The 17,367-nt window shown below is 46.1% G+C and overlaps 2 protein-coding genes across 2 annotated transcripts; one reads left to right on the forward strand and one right to left on the reverse strand.

Moving 5' to 3' along the window:
- Positions 1–4,774: 4,774 nt before the first annotated feature.
- C8R40DRAFT_1038351 (uncharacterized protein) lies at positions 4,775–5,635 on the reverse strand (the record flags this gene model as incomplete). The annotated part of the gene is made up of 1 exon (XM_046223750.1): positions 4,775–5,635. A coding segment is annotated over one exon (861 nt), but the record flags the coding sequence as incomplete, so codon positions are not given.
- Positions 5,636–11,805: 6,170 nt separating this feature from the next.
- C8R40DRAFT_1011629 (uncharacterized protein) lies at positions 11,806–12,081 on the forward strand (the record flags this gene model as incomplete). The annotated part of the gene is made up of 1 exon (XM_046222863.1): positions 11,806–12,081. A coding segment is annotated over one exon (276 nt), but the record flags the coding sequence as incomplete, so codon positions are not given.
- Positions 12,082–17,367: the final 5,286 nt, after the last annotated feature.

Here is a 17,367-nt window from a genome sequence, read left to right on the forward strand (position 1 = left end):
GGGAGGTTAAGGAAGAGTGCGGGACCGTACGGTATTGCGTAGTAGGAGTTGTACTCGCTAGAACGTCAATATAGGATCGAGTAGGTCGTATATGCAACTGGGTCTCGAGAGTGTAAGCTCCCGAGAAGGGATATGTCAGGGAGGGTAGGTCCCTGGGGGCTGAGCTTGAGGATGGACGTCCTCGAGTGTGGGAGGTGGTAACGGAGAAGCAATACATAGTCCGACGTGAGGGGTAGCTTCGACGTTACCTAGATCGAGGTCCCGAAGCTTACGAAGTAGCTAGGGAGCTCTGGGAGGTTTGGGGAAGGGTAGCTCACCAAGGCGGGTAGGCGTTGGGGAGCTTTAGTAATGTTCGAGGGAGCTCGGGGACTCACTCGGAAGGCTTAGACTTGAAGTGAAAGTGTATATTCGATCGTATAGACGATCAGAGAGACAATAGACAGAAGTAGAGAGAAACAGAGGTAGAGAAACAGAGAGTAAAGAGAAATCCGTATGGTTAGCAGGTACAAAGGGACAGGGACTGGACCTATGCAAAAGGGTGTGTGTTCAAAATATACCAAGCTGGGCTTCTGGACGCTACTGGACTGCTTAAATATGTATAGGGAAGTTAACAAAGAGACATAGTACGAAACGGGCACTTAATGGGGTTTCTAAGTACATGAGGACGGACATGAGGACGGAATGATGGGCGCATGTGCGGGGTTCCAGGACCCTGTCGTGGAGTGGTTCGGTTGCATTGAGGGGAACTAAGAATCATGGAGGTTGTCCCAGCAGAGAGAAGGTTTGCGGCATTGGGAGTGTTCTCAGGGGTTCAGGGAAGTGGGCTGAGGAGGTAAGTGTCATAAAGTACGCAGCCCCTATCATTTTCCTTTTCTCACCGTCTCGACGCCTTTACTTGTACGATACATCATCCCATCACTGTCAAACCCCCATCGATTACTGATCCACCTGACCCATCTTCTCCTTCTACTGGCTTCCGCCACCTTCCTTGTTCCTAAACTGTACAGTATTACATCGTTGTTTCTCGCAGACCGGATTATGTATATATAGCCAACCCTCCACAGCCTGGTCCCTTATCTTGACCTCTCTGTCATTATCTGGGACCAGGTATGTGCTTACTTATTATTACCTATGACTACGATACTCAATATATCTCTGTCATTATCTGGGACCAGCCTGCCGCCGTTCTGCTTAGTCGCTCCGCCTTGTTGCCTTGTTCAGTTGCTCCGCCTTGCCGTTCTGCTTAGTCGCTCCGCTTTCCCGCTCCGTTAGTCACTCCGCCTCTGCCGCTTCGTGACAGTAAGGGGACTGAGGAGGTTGGGAACTATGTCAAGGAGCTTATGGGCTATGGAATTCGGGGCGAGGCATGACACGGTCACGGTCACGGAGGACCCAGTTGCGTCGCCCAAATTCTGAGTGGTCACGGTCACGGAGGACCTGGTTGCCAGCCAAGGAACCGTGACAAAAAATTTGCTTTTACTCTCTGTTCAATCTTATAAAATTTAGCTCACCAACAATGGCTTATTATTTGGCTACATTTTGGGATTTTGGATTGCTGAGAGTTAACCTACATTGGGATAATAATAGGCATCTAGGTGGGGACTGTGGTTGCCAAATTTTTCAAGTGTCACGGACAATAGCACCGCAGTTGCCAAGTCTGGTCCAAAAATTTTGGTCACGGTCCGCCTCTCTGTTGCCTCCCTACACCCCGATACAGTATACATCACAACAACCATGAATTGTAAGTACTTCAAGTTGATATGCTGACTGTCAAGCTTGGGGAAACTCCTTGCAAGTAATGTACACTATAACACACTCACTGGTTTTTCAACTGTTATCCTGCACCTAATCTGCCTGAATACTATTCCAAGGTTTTATCAACAGAGCTTATCATATATATTCAAATCACAGAGGTGTTGAAATAACCACTGTAAACTGAAAATAGGAGATGTAAGTTGATAAGATAACATCTGTAAAACCTGTATTTTTGGCTAAGAGCTCGAAAGCAGCTGACAGCACTGTCCAGCTGGGAAAGTGCTCCCAGCAGTACTGAAAAATTGCTGGGAGTGCTTTCAGCGCTGGACAGCGCTCTCCAGCTAGTACCCTTGCTCTCGCGAACATCCAGGTTTTGCAGATGAAGTATTGGCTCAAACGAGCTCGATATAGAATGCAAGGAGCACTGTGAAGTGCTCAATGTTAGTAGATGAGGTTTGCCTGGGGCACAGCCCCGCTCGGGTGGGAAAACACACGAAACGCGGTTTGGCTGAGCCTGGAGCGTCTTTGTCCAAAGACTAGACACTAGAGTAGCAGAGGGAAGGGAGGGTGGGTTCCACACAAAAAGCTTAGAGACGGATTTCGACGATGAGAGTGTAGTTCAAAGGCGATAAGCGCCCGCTCTCATCGCCACATCTTATCTTATCCTCTGAGAAGACAGCTTTGCTGCCTTCTCTCGGAATAAGATGTGCCGCTGGTGTAATAGCTCCCATGTGACCTCCCAATAGCTTCACGTGACCTCATTTATGAGTTTATGAATTTACGGATTTATGACTTTACCGGGTTCTGAGTACCGGCAATGCCTGCCAATTTCATGTCTGTTTGGCTTTGTTTGTTATCCGGTCAAAGCTGGCTTAACGATGGGACGCAAGGTAATCAAGGTTTTCATCCTGTATATACACGTTAATGACAAGTAATGTAGATTGAAATATATGGAAACTAGTCATTATTATCATTGAGAATAGTTTGAACTATGAAAATACATCTGCAAAACCTGGATGTTCGCGAGAGCAAGGGTACTAGCTGGAGAGCGCTGAAAGCACTCCCAGCAGTTTTTCAGTACTGCTGGGAGCACTTTCCCAGCTGGACAGTGCTGTCAGCTGCTTTCGAGCTCTTAGCCGAAAATACAGGTTTTACAGATGTATACTGGATTCCCGTTATTCGCGTGTATAGCCATCATCCACCTGCGACTCGGGCCTTTACGTAATGTACCAAGCGTGTCCCGCCGCATTTGATTCCACTGATGGAGTATTCAGGATGTTGCGCTGCAGCGTCACCTCCGATTCCCTTCAAACAAAATGTCATATATAGAGGCTGAAATTCTACTTGAAGTGTTGGAGACAGATTTTTGATAATTGTGCCCAAAAAAGTATGCCGGATTAATCATTGTTCAATTATTTTTTCAAACACTAAAAATAAAAATTCTGCTTCCAACACTTCAAACAAAATGCTTTTCTTAGTTGATCCCGCAGAAAAAATCAGAGAATTTGCTGTAATTTCAAGCCTGTATGAGCCAAACTACTCGCGGCTTGGAATCTTTCCCAATTGATATAGATAACAAACAAAGCCAAACACTGTCGAAATCAGAGGTATTGCCGGTACTCACGGGTTCCATAGTACGGTAGGTCTCGATTTCTGAGCGCTCGCGGAGAGGATCCACAGCCGCTTTGCGGCAATATTGCTTAGTCACTATTACCAATACTCTGCGCGTCTGATATAAGCGCCCCGCGCAAATTTAGAATATAGGATCCCCTCAGTTGATCTTTCCCGCTCAACTGAGGAGGCTGGAGGGAGGTTATCAGTGATTACTCATTATTGTGGCTCCTTGAGTCTAACCCCTAACACCATTTTGTATGTATTCCTGCCCTTCTGAGTTCTTCCCATACAGGATCACAATAGTTAGGCTTCAGGTACCTCTTTCAGCTTCTAGTATATGTGGTTACCAGTGGATTAGAGATCTGCAACAGCCTCAAGAAGATACAAAATCAAAAAATCGATATGCTTTGAAGGCGTCTATAATAGATTCCTCATGAGATTGCCATAGACGATTACGAGCTGTGTTGACAGAAATCAAAGTAACCAACCCCTCCAGGTTCATTGCGAGACGAAAGGGCATTTTGAGCAGCAGCTAAATCAGTCTGCGGAAACGGATCCGAAGTATAGATTGATTGTGGCAATGTATGCTGGTGCTGTTGCTGCCACTGCTGCCGTTGGTGGTGGTGTACAGAGTAGTTCGTCGCGATCTGAGGATAATCAGACGTATATTGACAGGACATATTTGAGTTCGACTTGGAGGGTGACAACAAGGAAAATGCAGAGAATGCATTTGAAGCAGAATGTGCTAGAGCGGAAATGATTGAAATAGGTAATGGTGATAGCATGGACACTGCTCACTATAATCCAGCTCAGCCAATTCAGTCTGCAGAAATGGATCAGAAGTATAGCTCTGGGATTGTTGCTGCCATTGTTGGGGTTGGCAGTGTACAGAGTAGTTTGTCGGAACATGAGGATAATCAAATATATATCGACAGGAATTTGAGTTTGAGTCAGAGGGCAACAACAAGGAAGATGCAGACAATGCTTTTGAAGCGGGATGTTCTAGAGCAGGAGTGATTGAAACAGGTAACGGTCTGGATAACGACGACGAGGTCATTGGCCACTGCTCACTATGATCGAGCTCTGAAGCCGATGATTGAGTCTGAGCATGAATCGTTGTGTCATTCAAAACGTGATTCCTCCGCCCACCAGGCAACTGGGTTTGAGTAACAATACCCACTAGAGAATTTTCTGGCTCAGAACGAATCGAATTGGAAGGAAAGAAGACGGTGGTCGTGTGATCATATGAGTCGAACGACTGAGTCAGCGGATATAGCTCTTGAGTATCGTTATCTTCATGGGCAGGTGCTGTGTTTGTAGTCCAAACACACTTGTCTGCCTCCGGCGTGAAGCCTACCTCGAGATTGGACAATATCGATGATTCCACTACCTGTAACTGATCCTTTTGAACAGCCTTGATGAGTTCAACAATTGTATCCTTCTGTAATCCACTCTTCAGACATCCTGATACTAGATTCCACAGGGTTTTGCTGACACCTGCAGGCTTCCAGCACCAAACATTCTCATCACATCCTACATCTTTGTGAACATGCACGAGTCTGACAGGAAGCTCGTCTCTGAGCTTTCCCGGGAGTGCACGAAGGATAGAGGGATCAGTAGAAGCGAAACGTCTTCCTTCTTTTTGACAAATGTACTCCGCACCAATAATGAAGAAAGGCCGCTCGACGTCATAGATTTTCAGAGGACCTTGTTTGATTCGACCTTCATTGTGCAACGGGGAGGAGCACGATGGACATAAGATCCCCTCAAGCACAAGTAAATGAGAATCCCAGTAGAAGAAACGATGGTCAGACAATACCCTTGCTGATGTTGAAGCTGTCAGTGAGAAGTACGCGGGGGAAGTGGGGAGCCAGAAAGTTTTCCAAGTAGAGTACAGCGCTGGTAATTGCCGATTGTGTTTCAACCTTGGAGCAAGCGAGTTGAGATGTGACCTGAAGGTTTCTTCAGCGCTTGGACCGGATGGTGTAGGAGAGGACAGCGCGGAAAGCGCGACAACGAGTGAAGACAGAAATATATCCGGTTCGTTCTGTGAAAATTCTCCCCAGTCATCATCTTTTACAGGGTGCGATATGAACCGTTGGGGCCGGACGGTCGCTGAACCCGAAGGAAGTCCATCCTTGCGAGGTCGGCCCACAGGCCGCTTGGGAGGAATTATAGTTTCCTTCACCTTCTTCCCAGTACCTTTTGAGCGTTCTGGTCTTCGTTTCTGATTCTTGGCTTCAATTACTTCCGAAGTTATATTCATAGATTATATCGATTCAAGCACAAGGCTCTTCTTTATCCAGCGAATAACTGACTATATGCTCGATGAGGTGCTCTAAACTAGCGAATGAAGCTTTACCTGGGTGCCTCCCCGCGCGGACAAAACACGGCGTAGCCGACAAAACACGGTTTAGCCGAGCCAAGAGCGTTCTTTAGAGACTGGACACTACTGGAACACAATGGTGGGTAAGCTCAAAATTACACAAGGGGAATTCGGCACCAGAACGGCAGACATAGTGCTGTCAACGTGACCTGTTCCGAACAGGTCACGTTGACAGCACTATGTCTGCCAGTGTTCGCGTGTACACTGTCACTGCGGGGATGAGCCGATTTCCTCGAGGCGAAAATGTGGGTTTTATCTCGAGGTTATGTACAAAAATATGGCAGCAGATATTTTGAAGGAATTGAGCTGAGTTTATGGTAAAATTATGAAAAGATAATTTAAAATAAGCACGGCCCCCCGCCAAATTCACGATAGCTTCACAATAATCGCCACACGAAAAGTTTTAAAATTCGTGCCCAGGATTTTTGATGAATTTTGGTAAAAATCCTTGCATTTTCTCTACATTTTCACCGCGAAGACATTGGCTCATCCCCACAGTGTGTATACATCTGCAAAACATGTATTTTCGGCTCCGGGCTAACCATCCGAGAGCAGCTGCCATTGATATGCATAATACAGTACGAGTTCGTCCACTTTAGTTTAACGCAACCATTTTTTCTGTGAATGTTTTCCATAGCCTTATAATACAGTAGTAGCCCAACATGATTAAGTATTTGACGTCAAGAATAGCTCACATACCCAATGACCATAAACGGAAAGTTGCAACAACGCTCAAATATAACCAAATAATACTTGTTCTTGAACACATTGTTCAACGTTCAACCTTCAACACTGTGCCATACAACTTGAAGTACCTGAGCAATTTCTATATTCTTTCCTTACTACTGTCTCAAGTAGTTGAACCGATTATTTACGCCTAGATTCACCAGATATACGCGGCAACATTTTGGCAGAGCTAAACCTTTGAATATCTCTCCCTTACACATTTATACGATTATTCCTCCGGGTCCCTTTGATGTTAAATATAGTGTGAGGTGATTGCAGTGTGTTGGCATGTAGGACAGAAACAAAAAGTATCAAGTAAGAATGTGCATCCACACTCTGCCCGCAAAGAGGGAAAACCCAAGCCTGCTTTGCAGGCGTAACCGCATTGTGGTGGACGATGACCAAACAACTGTCCGTCGCACCTTCCCGCGCCTTAGTACTATAGCCTTACTTACTTGCGGTTAATGAAGAGTTCAAAAAAAAAAGTAACCGCACTGTGGCCTATATAGCTCTTGCCAGACTTGGGAAGCAACCTGGGAGCTTCTCCTGCACCCTGAATGCCAAAAGCCCACGCTAACAGTCTCGGGTTTCGTGTGTCCGCGCATCAAACGCTACTAATACAATCGTAACGACGCCATGAGGAGATTCGAAGAGGTCGATGTAGTAGGTGATCTGGGAAATCGGCGTCCACCTGAGAACGAGAGAGATCCATGCACGAGTCAGCTCGGTACATGGCGGTAGAGGTGTATATCGCATGTCAATATACCAGAAGTTCGGGTCCACCTGAGAGCGAGAGCGTTGTCCATTCAATACGCGGTGGAGGAGTCCGGAGATCGAGATGCTAGACGATTGGAAGTTTCGGCGTCCACTTCAGAACCTCTAAGTAATCCATGTACGAGTCAGCCTGAGTTAGCTCAGTACATGTCGAGGAATTTGGAGAAGTTCATATCTAAGAACATCGTGAAAAAGATGACTTAGTTCGACTAAGTTACCGAAGGGTTGAGTGGTTGCCAGGGCGCTCTTCCCTCAATCGCATCCGTTCGTGGACCCGTCGTTCCTGCAGAAGATTTCACCGATAACCCTGTGGACGTCGATATTTTACACCGGCAACGACTTTTCAGATTCCAGATTCCTCATGAAAACACCGTCGCAAGACTGCGTGTTCTGGCTATCGAAATGGTGGCCAAGGGAGCAAAATCGGTGCGGTATGCACACATACCTGGAGAGAAGACGAGCTACCCCATATGGGTCGTAGAGCTATGGGCCAAACTCATCTCTCTGCAAGAACAACAGGCGCCATGGACGGACGTCGAAAGATGGCTACAAAGCCAAGCGTTGAGAGACGAGGATGTAGAGCAAGTGAAAGCGGTTCTTGCAGTCATGGGGACCGTCCCATACGAAATGAAAAAGGCGTTGTTTTCAGATGGGAAACCAATCCACGACTTGTGGAGGCTTCTGGGGGATAAATGGACCAGCAGCATATTGACAACATGCTCGATGTTCTCCGGCTCCAGATAAACCGGCAAGGACGCTCGGAAGATTTTGTTGTCCTTCCCGTCCATTTCACGGAGAAACTTACCCAATTGATTGAAGGAAGTTGTCATGGCGAACAGGACGATAACACATGGAGGTGGCTCCGGAGGATCGGTGACAGGTATTCGGTGAGGGAAAGGTGATATTAACGGTGGTTCATCTTGGGACATCCATGGACTTGGCGCACTGGGTGCCATTGGTTTTCAACGGATTACAAAACCTCCCCCTCTTTGGGGATTCTCTCAATCCAGGAGCTGCAGTTCCATCGCTCATACAGTCAACCTACCATTCGTGAGCTGCCCTTCACTCCCCACAGCCTCTTTGCACTGCCAAGCTCTCGGGCATTCGTGCGGCCTCTCGCAGTGAATGCGCTGCGAAATTTCGCTTTGAGTACCCCATTGGTTGAATCTTGTTGCGTTGAACGAATGAAAATTTTTCACGAAATCGTCCTCGAAACCTTGTGTTATGTACATAGGACCCACAAACTGTTACACCGACTAACCTTCTACCCCAGCAAATAGAACCGGGGCTCGCGGAGGGTGAAATTAACAACAGCTTAGATTCAACCACCGGCAGAAAGCGAGTACGTTGTTTCAACTTTCCTCTAATTCCATCAGGAAACACTGAACCGGCTATATTGCCCTGGGCAAGAGTACAATAGCCAATATTGTCCCCCTGCCAAGCTCCAAACAATGTTGAACCAATTAAAGAAGAATAAACTATGTATATTCAATGACTTTAACTACGGTACTGACAGTATGTACGTAGACATCAGCTTGAAATCACTGTAAAATATTTCATGGTCAACACAAAATTGAAGACAACGCATACTGTACGATCGGACTTATTGCCGTTTTCAAAATAGTTGGCGCCTGTTCTCACGACGTCAAATTTTTGCATGAATCAATCCCGACCTCAGAAACACGATTGTGGACTCAAATGGTCACCGAATTCTTTGATTTTTGGTGCGATACAAAGCGATAAGCAGCCGTTAGTGCGCCTCATAGTTAGTTTTATATGATCACAATATTTTGGACACATGGATATTGGAGGTTCTATGACCTCCGAAACACTATTACTCAAGAAACAAAATTTGTAACGCTTAATCCTTATAGCATGTAGTCCTTGTGGATAGTACCTAGTGCACCCCGGGAGAAATTTGTGCCCAAAGACTCGACACACTAAGTTTGAGTGCATGTACACTTCTGAGCCTTAATTCATACAATCTCATTACCATACCTGGGCCCTAATCAAGATTTGGGCATGGGGCGCACTTAAGGCAGCCTAATAGCTTGAAATACTGCAAGGAATAGATCTCACAAATTTTGTTCCTTATGTGTTATAGTGTTTCGAAGGTCATAGAACCCCGCAGTGTTAGCCACGTGATTATATCCTCCGCCAGTAGCCTCTAATACGTCGCGCATCCCGCTCTCCACCACTACTTCCTTCTGGTTCTGCTTCCTTCTGGTTTAACTGGATACGAGGCTCGCCTACGCTCTAGATCCTCACCGAATCCCTCATTAGGTTCAATACTAAGAAATTCAGTCGGGCACTAATCGAGGCTGGTCTTGATTACGAACAGAACTTGTGGGCCCTCATTTTTTCTGTGCAAAATATGAATCGTAAGTACATATGAACTGTTTATTATTTTTTCCCTCAATTTCATCCTAGTAGTCAATTGCCGTCTTGCGACCGTCGAAGCGACAGAAGGGACAGAGGGACTTACTTTACATGCAGTGATTGATACCGACGTTTTTACCTGTCTGTGCCGAAAACCGTTCAATTTTCCCGAAATTCCTCCTCGACATCAACCTGTAAATCTCAGTCCAAACGCAACGAAGTTGCCCAATTTTTATAAGCCCCGCTGGATTGCATCCTCAATTCCTTTCCTGGGATTTGCTCCGAGCAGTAATCCCTTCAAATTTCGTTTCCTCAAATGCCTTGACTACTCTGTTGATAGTGTACCTATCGTGAAGGATCCTAGCGGCTTCTACGTTCTTAGATCGCCAGAAGCAGCGGACTGGGACTCTTTGGAGAAAAATATGCGCGCGTTCCTTCGCGCATGTATGGGAGTAAACTCGTTAGCAATTCCTGAAGATTTTCGACTTTGGCCTTATCCAAACAACTATGGATATCGTTTACGGTGGAAGACGGAGATGGATGCGCGCAATGCAGCCATGCGCTCTCGTCTAGCATTCATCCCTCTAATTGCTTGCATATCCTTCTTTCTTCACTTGCTCTATCATCTGGAAAGTCAATGGGTTGACCTTGTCATTGCTGCCCTTGAACACAATGACAGATTGCCTAGCATTAGTCCTTTCCTCAGCAAAAGGCAACAGGAGTATGAAAAACTACGTCGAGGACCCTTTCCGACAAAATGGCAATGGAAAGAGCTGCTACTGCAGCAAACGTCAATCAGCTCAGAGTGGCTGGAATATTTTCTCCAGATCCTGGATCTTCCCATGGTCGGAGCATTTGTAGATGTCCATAATTCCGGCTGCCTTCCCTGGATCCCGGTCTTCCTCAAAGCGAAGATGCCCCTGATGTTGTACTGGGGTTCTGTTAGTAACTGGTCAATCCCCCCTACGCTAGATCATCTGATTTCCACACCCAATTCCACCATCATCAACACTCTGATTTCGGAGCAAAGGCCGTATCCACCACCTCCATTGCCGATAGAAGGACAGATACTGCACGAAATCCCCACCAACAAACCTCGATTACGCTTGCCTCGTATTGATGGTGGAAGCCTTCCTCGCCCAAATGAGAGCCTTTTTGATTTCATCCAGCGTAGAGAAGTTCATAGACTCAAAGTCATTGCATCTGAGTCTCCTGCTGAACGTCAATCTCGTCTACAACGTGAAGAAAATGCTACGAAGGATCGGCCTCTGGGTAGAAAAGGTGCTCGCGTCTACTACTGGGACTTAGTCGAGGGGACCAGGGTCCGGACCCCAGTAGGAAGGAGCAATTACAAGGATATATGGGAGAGGTATGGCTCGCACCAAAGGCGTTATGATTCCGTCGCTGATGAATGGGAGGTCTGCACTGACTTTGACCCTAATGACGCTCCCGATGATTACGATTTAGACTCCGATGATGATTCGGACTATTTCGTTACCGTGCGTGCTCATATGAACGAGGAAACACATCACAATGATGGAACCATGTCCTCTCAAGCTTATCTTACTCGCCTTCAATCCCCGAATAAGTTAACGCATTCTCCGATAGAGTTCAACGAGGCCATCGAAGATGTTGCTTACCACAGGTTCGGGTTTCTCAAGCAGCCTTTGGCAGAAAATCGCAACATTGTACTCAAATCGCAAGTTTGGAAACACGTCTTGGGCCTTTTCGGTTGTGGACGTCGTCACGTAGCGCTTGAAGTTGACATTCGTATTAAACTACAGCTGTGTCGCTTCATATCTGCATTGTCAGATGCAGCGAATCTCCGACATGCACCTGAGGTGTATGACTTATCCTTTAGGAGTCTCATGCAGCCTCTAATTCCGTTCGAAGTTGATACCCTGACTTCATATAATGGTCGTTACTACTTAATACAAGCAAAAGACGCCAAAGATAATGAAGAATATGTAATTGCCTTCCGCAGCGCCGCTACCGTTATGGAAATCGCACGTCGGGAGTGGGGTCCTCGAACTGAGGATATCATCAAGTGTCTGATCGAAGAAGGTATTTCTTTCAACACACTCATTGCGAGCCACACTCCTCGTGGATCCCTTTCCATGCCTTTCCGTAGACCTACAACGCTAGGCTTCCGCCCGGTCGGATTTGTACCAACATTACAAGACTATCGCTCTTATGAGCTTATCCGTAATGATTTCTTGCGTTCAGCCAGAGGGCGTTCAGCGCTTCTGGCTGGAGGTATTATTGCCAGATTAGCTCGAGGCATCGTCAACGTGAATGACGTCTATGATGGCCCGACTAGTCATGCTCTACATGAAGGCGAGCAAGCATTATGTGTCTGGGAAGCAGGTCAAGCTTGTGCATTTTGGGATGACCAACTAACTGATGAGGAGATGGATCTAATTTGTGGATCATACGAGGTTGCAACAGGTACGTACTCTTCTCTTTCGAATGCGAATTCAATTCAGAAACCCATGCACCTAGGTTTCGTTTCCAAGGAGGGTAAACAACAGACCGCGATAAAGTCTTGGTGGCCTCGTTCAGGTTCCTGGAGATCTTCTGGTCTCAATTGTGGATGTTGGTCAAGAGATGCAGAAGATTGGTTCCGAAACCGTTTGGACCAAATCCTAAAGTCTACGGTGTCATTGGCCCTGATGACTGGTCAAGAATGGCACGGGAGATTGAAGTTTCAAAGGGCCCATACTCTTTCAAACAAAAACGACGGTTTTGCTGCAGAGTATCTCAAGATCAAGTGTAATTTACCGATTTGATACAAATAGCGATTGTAGTATTAATCAAACGAGGACGTACGCAAACAATTTGCGATCCGCAATGTTAACGATATGATAGTAGATAACAAGTAGCGCCGGCGAACGGCAGGGCCCGCTACCCAGTCAACGGTCTGGTTTTATTGTTATTGCATTTCAGTTGTAGAGCGAGCGAATGCGTCTGAACTAATATTAACAATATGGCTGTATTGGGTTCCAGTGCCCCTAAGAGTGCCATTGACAAAAGCATCTGCAAAACCTGGATGTTGTCTCTGACCGTACCTCCTCCGAGTCCTCTTTCACCGATCATCACCTTGAATCCTTACCTTTTGATAGGTAAAGAGAATTGAGCAACCAGACACAGAATGAACCTCGAACCAAGGAGCGGATCATTGCTAGTCAATTTGGTAAATCCCGGAACCCCAACTCTGACTCTTCGAATATTTGGTCCGTCGAACCCCAATTACATGAGATCGCTTATTATGAACGTCTCATATTGTAAATATCACATGCTGGAAATCTTCCCAACTTAGAGGTACCGGCTGGTACCTGCTGGTACCCTCTGGTACCGGTAATGTTCAAAGTATGTTTCCATGCCCGCGTGGCTCACACGCACATGCCAAGTTAACTGCCCTCTCCCGTCTACCTCAAAATCCTTCACCCCATGAAGCACCCCCATCCCGACCACGGTACAAACTCATTGATTTCCGCTAAGCATTCGTCCTCATCGAAACCTCTGCCCCACCTTCTATTTCGACCTCATCTGCTTTGTGTTCGAATCACGCCACAGACTCAATGTCCTGCCAAGATTCTTCGACCGTTATACGCAAAGGACATTGAGGCCGTTGGAGAGGTCCCACTGGAGCCAATGCCTGGTTAGAGAAGCGGCGTGAACTGGGAAGTACACTGTACTTCTAACGATTGGGAATAGCTTACTACGCTGATCCCAATTGTTAGAAGATGACTTGACGGCCAAAGTCGTTCAACGTACACCAGTTTCGTGAAATAAAGGCGGGAACAACCAAGGAGTTTTCACCCTTCAGGACTCCTACCGTATCGATAGTAAGACGATAGCAACAGCCAGTCTCATTGTGAAGTTCGTGGACCTCAACCAGCCAAAATCATCATGCGAGTTTTCGCCTTGCGAAAGTTTAACTTGATTTGGAGGCTGGCCATACAGCTATGGATGGCAACAAGATCGGCGTTATCGTCATGAATAGAATGTGTGGAGAGCCGTTACAGGAAACCGATGTGCGGAAGAGCGCCTCCAGAGAACACAAAGCAGAAATCTGCCCGAAGTTTGCACGATATATGCTTTAACTGACCCATAAATCGGTCAAACAGGGGTTCCTTCATGCGTATGCGCATTCATATCATTGCCTGGTTCCCTTCTAATGTTCTGTGCTACATAGTGACTTCAGTCCGTCAAATATCCTCGTCTAATTCACAAGCATGAATGGTCGGGACCTAGAATTGGAGACCGTTCACACTGTGGGGCCATTCTGGAATTTCTACCACCATTTCACATAACAAGCTTACCAGGCAAACAATCGTATGTGAGTCGTTCAGGCTTAATGTGGCCAACTGTCTATTTCTGACAATACGAAATGAATTCTGCAGTCGGCCTGGTTTTTTCAACGATGGGTATTTACTATTCTTATGGCAATCAATTAATAATGAACTTCACGCAGGAAAAGAGGCCGCAAGCAAGGATAGAGCTAGTGCGAAAGGGCACGACGGGAAGAATAGGATGGTTGCCCTGGTCGTAATGGGATCGATGACAAAGCGCCGTTGGGACTTGTTCTACAGCTTATCACTGGTTATGTAAAGCTCAAATAAATTCTATGTAGCATATTCTTTGCGACATCCGCTGAGTACTACCCAGGTACTACCTCGAGCACTAGTCACCTTGCTTCTTGTCAAGGTCTATCTGCCACCGACAATTGAAGCAGTCTTTTGTACATATGCACAAACAAATCAGCGATTTTCCCACAACACAAACGCACTACTATATGGTATTTTAGGACACGCAAAATAAGACGGGATCTCTTGCCCAGCTTGAACCACTGCAGTTGTTGTAGAAAAAATTGGATAGATGGATTCCTTATAATTAAACACAACTATTGTGTATTTCTGGGATTTTCTGTGAATTTTCTGCTGGTGTCGGGCAATGTGGGCCGAGCAAAATTAAGGATATGCAACCGGTCGGCCTTGGCCCGGGTATGATTGCACTTTTTTCTTCTTGTTTTCCTTGTCATACCTCATCCACTGGGTCTATGCCCTTCAAAACTCGCTTTCTAGGCCTTCAGAATATTGTCTTGGACCTCCATGCATTTTTCAGCCTTATATCTTGCTCGCCCTCTGTTCCTGGATGATTGATGGGAGCCATCAATGCAGTCTCGAAGGTATTCCTTCTCACACCGGAAAGAGAAAAAATTCCGCTCGACGGAATCGTAACAATTCAGCGTAACTGATATATCATGTGACCGGCGATATACCCGATATAGTTTATCCGCGGTCACATGATATATCAGTTGCACTGAATTTTGGTAATTCCGTCGAGCGGAATTTTTTCTCCTTCTGGTGTGTCTGGTACTCGATGTTCAATCCATAAATGGATGAAATTATAGGCTAGATCTGAAGTATAATATCTGATGATTATCTCAAAAAATCCTCGAAGTGCTAGAGCCAAGGGATGCTTATGAAAAAAAGGCATTTTTGACGAGTTGCATCATGATATCTTTGCACAGCCTGAGTGCATATCCGTAAATACCATAGTAGGCCTCTCGACAACCCAATTACCATCTCAGGCTCAATGAGGAGATTTGTATTATTCTGAATAGCAGCCTAGCATATTTGATTGAAGATGGATAGTACTATTTAAGTGGACCCAGTAAGATCTGAGAAATAATTCCGAGACTTTTGACTGGAGAAATATATGATCTCATCATGTATTGACTCTTCCAATCCTGAATAAGATAGCCTTGAGCAAGGAAGGTGAGTGCCTCGGAACGAGGCCCTTTTCCAGTCAAGATAGTTCTGGATAAGGGAAGGAGAGAAGAGGATTCCGCATCCAAGTAACAATCGGTGAGGCAACGTGCGAAAAGGCATGAAAGTGGTGATTAATTCTTTAATTTCTATGTCAGACTATTATTAGCAAGATCTCGGAGTTTTGGCTTGATGTCCAGCAACCACATATGACCACCGCTAGGTCGACATTGAGTGGGTAAGAGATATTAAGCACTGCAAGGAATGTCCCTCTCTAAACACCATTCAGGGAGGAAGCAATCGAACTCCACAATCAACGTACATAGCTGCCCGGAGAGAAAACTGCCCGGAGAGAAAACTGATATTATTAATATGACAATCTCGAAGAAATTCCTATGCCATTCCAGAGCCTGACCGGCGAGTCGTTTGTTACGCCACCAAAGTCCAAACGAAGGAGAAGAGAACACGGAGAGCGGTTGGCGATGACGATGGAGCTTGCAGCCTCAGTGACTGGTCCGCGAACGAGACAGACTGTGATACCCTGATTGAAACCTTGAGGAAACATCGACAAATTGTGCCTAATATAATTCTGCCTCTTCGGGCGTAGCAAATTGAGACGAGTAAATCACTAGAGAAGCTGCACGAGAGATATCGATACAATGTGCGAGGTGTATGGTTAACGGCGCGCGCGCTTGCTGAATTCAAGGTCAGGATTGCTGAGGATACAAGAAAGAAATTTTTGGGACTTCAATTCTCGAGCAATTTCAACATACGAAAATGGAAGGCGAGTCTGAAAACCCACGAACCAGAGATGCCGTGGAACCGTCATGTACCATGCCCAAGGTGCCAACAAAGCCTACATTCGATCTTCTGACAGCACGATCTCGTGTATCCTGATCGATTTCCCGTCCACATCATCCTGGTCGCAGACGCAGTCTCTGTCATTCCCATACGGCTCTGGACGACGCCGAGACCTGATTTCACTGAGACGCGACCACCGACACAAGAGTTTACAGGAGCTGGAGTCTTGCGAAGAGGATCTGGAAAAATCCAGATCGGGCCAGCATGCTCGCACATCTGCATTTACCGGAGCTACGAATATACCTAATCAAAAAATAGCGGGAGAATGAGCGTAATGGTAACGGACATAATATTCATGTGCATACCCTTGAGACATAAATGCTCATCTAACGAGACCCAGCTTGAAGAGGTAAACCAGTATATGCAGTACGCAAGCTGCTGGATTTCTCCCGAGCAGCTTATACATTCTACATAGCCTCTGAAACACAGGATGAGAAACCACAACATAAGGAAGACTTGATATATCACCAGTCGCTCCTTTGCAACACCGTCGCAGATAGACCATCCATCGGATACTTGGTATCGCCGCTATCCACGGCGATATGAGCTTCGAGGTCTGGTCCCGACATAAGAAAGAAAGCGGTAGGTATGTGATGCAGTATTGAGACGGGTTCAAGAGCTGAAAGGAGCTTACCTATTGCCTTTAGTTATGAGTGACCGAGGATGTCCGAAGAGATTTCGAAGGAACGAAAAGAGGATGGAAAAAAGATCCGACCAATTGAACGTTGTGGAAGAGTTCGGAGTAATGGGCGTCTATTTGCGTGTACTTTTCTCGATATAACTTGCTTGCCAAGCGTACACCTCAAGCCAACCACTGAAAATTATTTCGAGAAATTAACGGCGGCAGCACTGTATCCGTTCTCGGATTCGAAAGAGGCATAGTAGAGTGTTATTTTCTCTTCCACTGGTGAGTTTTGAAGTGACAACGTAAGGCTAGAGGTGTCTGAGATGTCTGACAAGGCTGCGTCATTCAGATTCTCGGAGACCAGATGATGGATTTTCTTTTAGATATTCCGTCACATCTACGAGGCAAGATAGAATCGCTATGAACGAACTTTCAATCCCTCTCTCTTCCTCCAATCCGTATGCCGACTCTAA

Source organism: Lentinula edodes (genome assembly GCF_021015755.1).
Source record: "Lentinula edodes strain Le(Bin) 0899 ss11 chromosome Unknown C8R40scaffold_7, whole genome shotgun sequence".
NCBI classification, from domain to species: Eukaryota; Fungi; Basidiomycota; class Agaricomycetes; order Agaricales; family Omphalotaceae; genus Lentinula; species Lentinula edodes.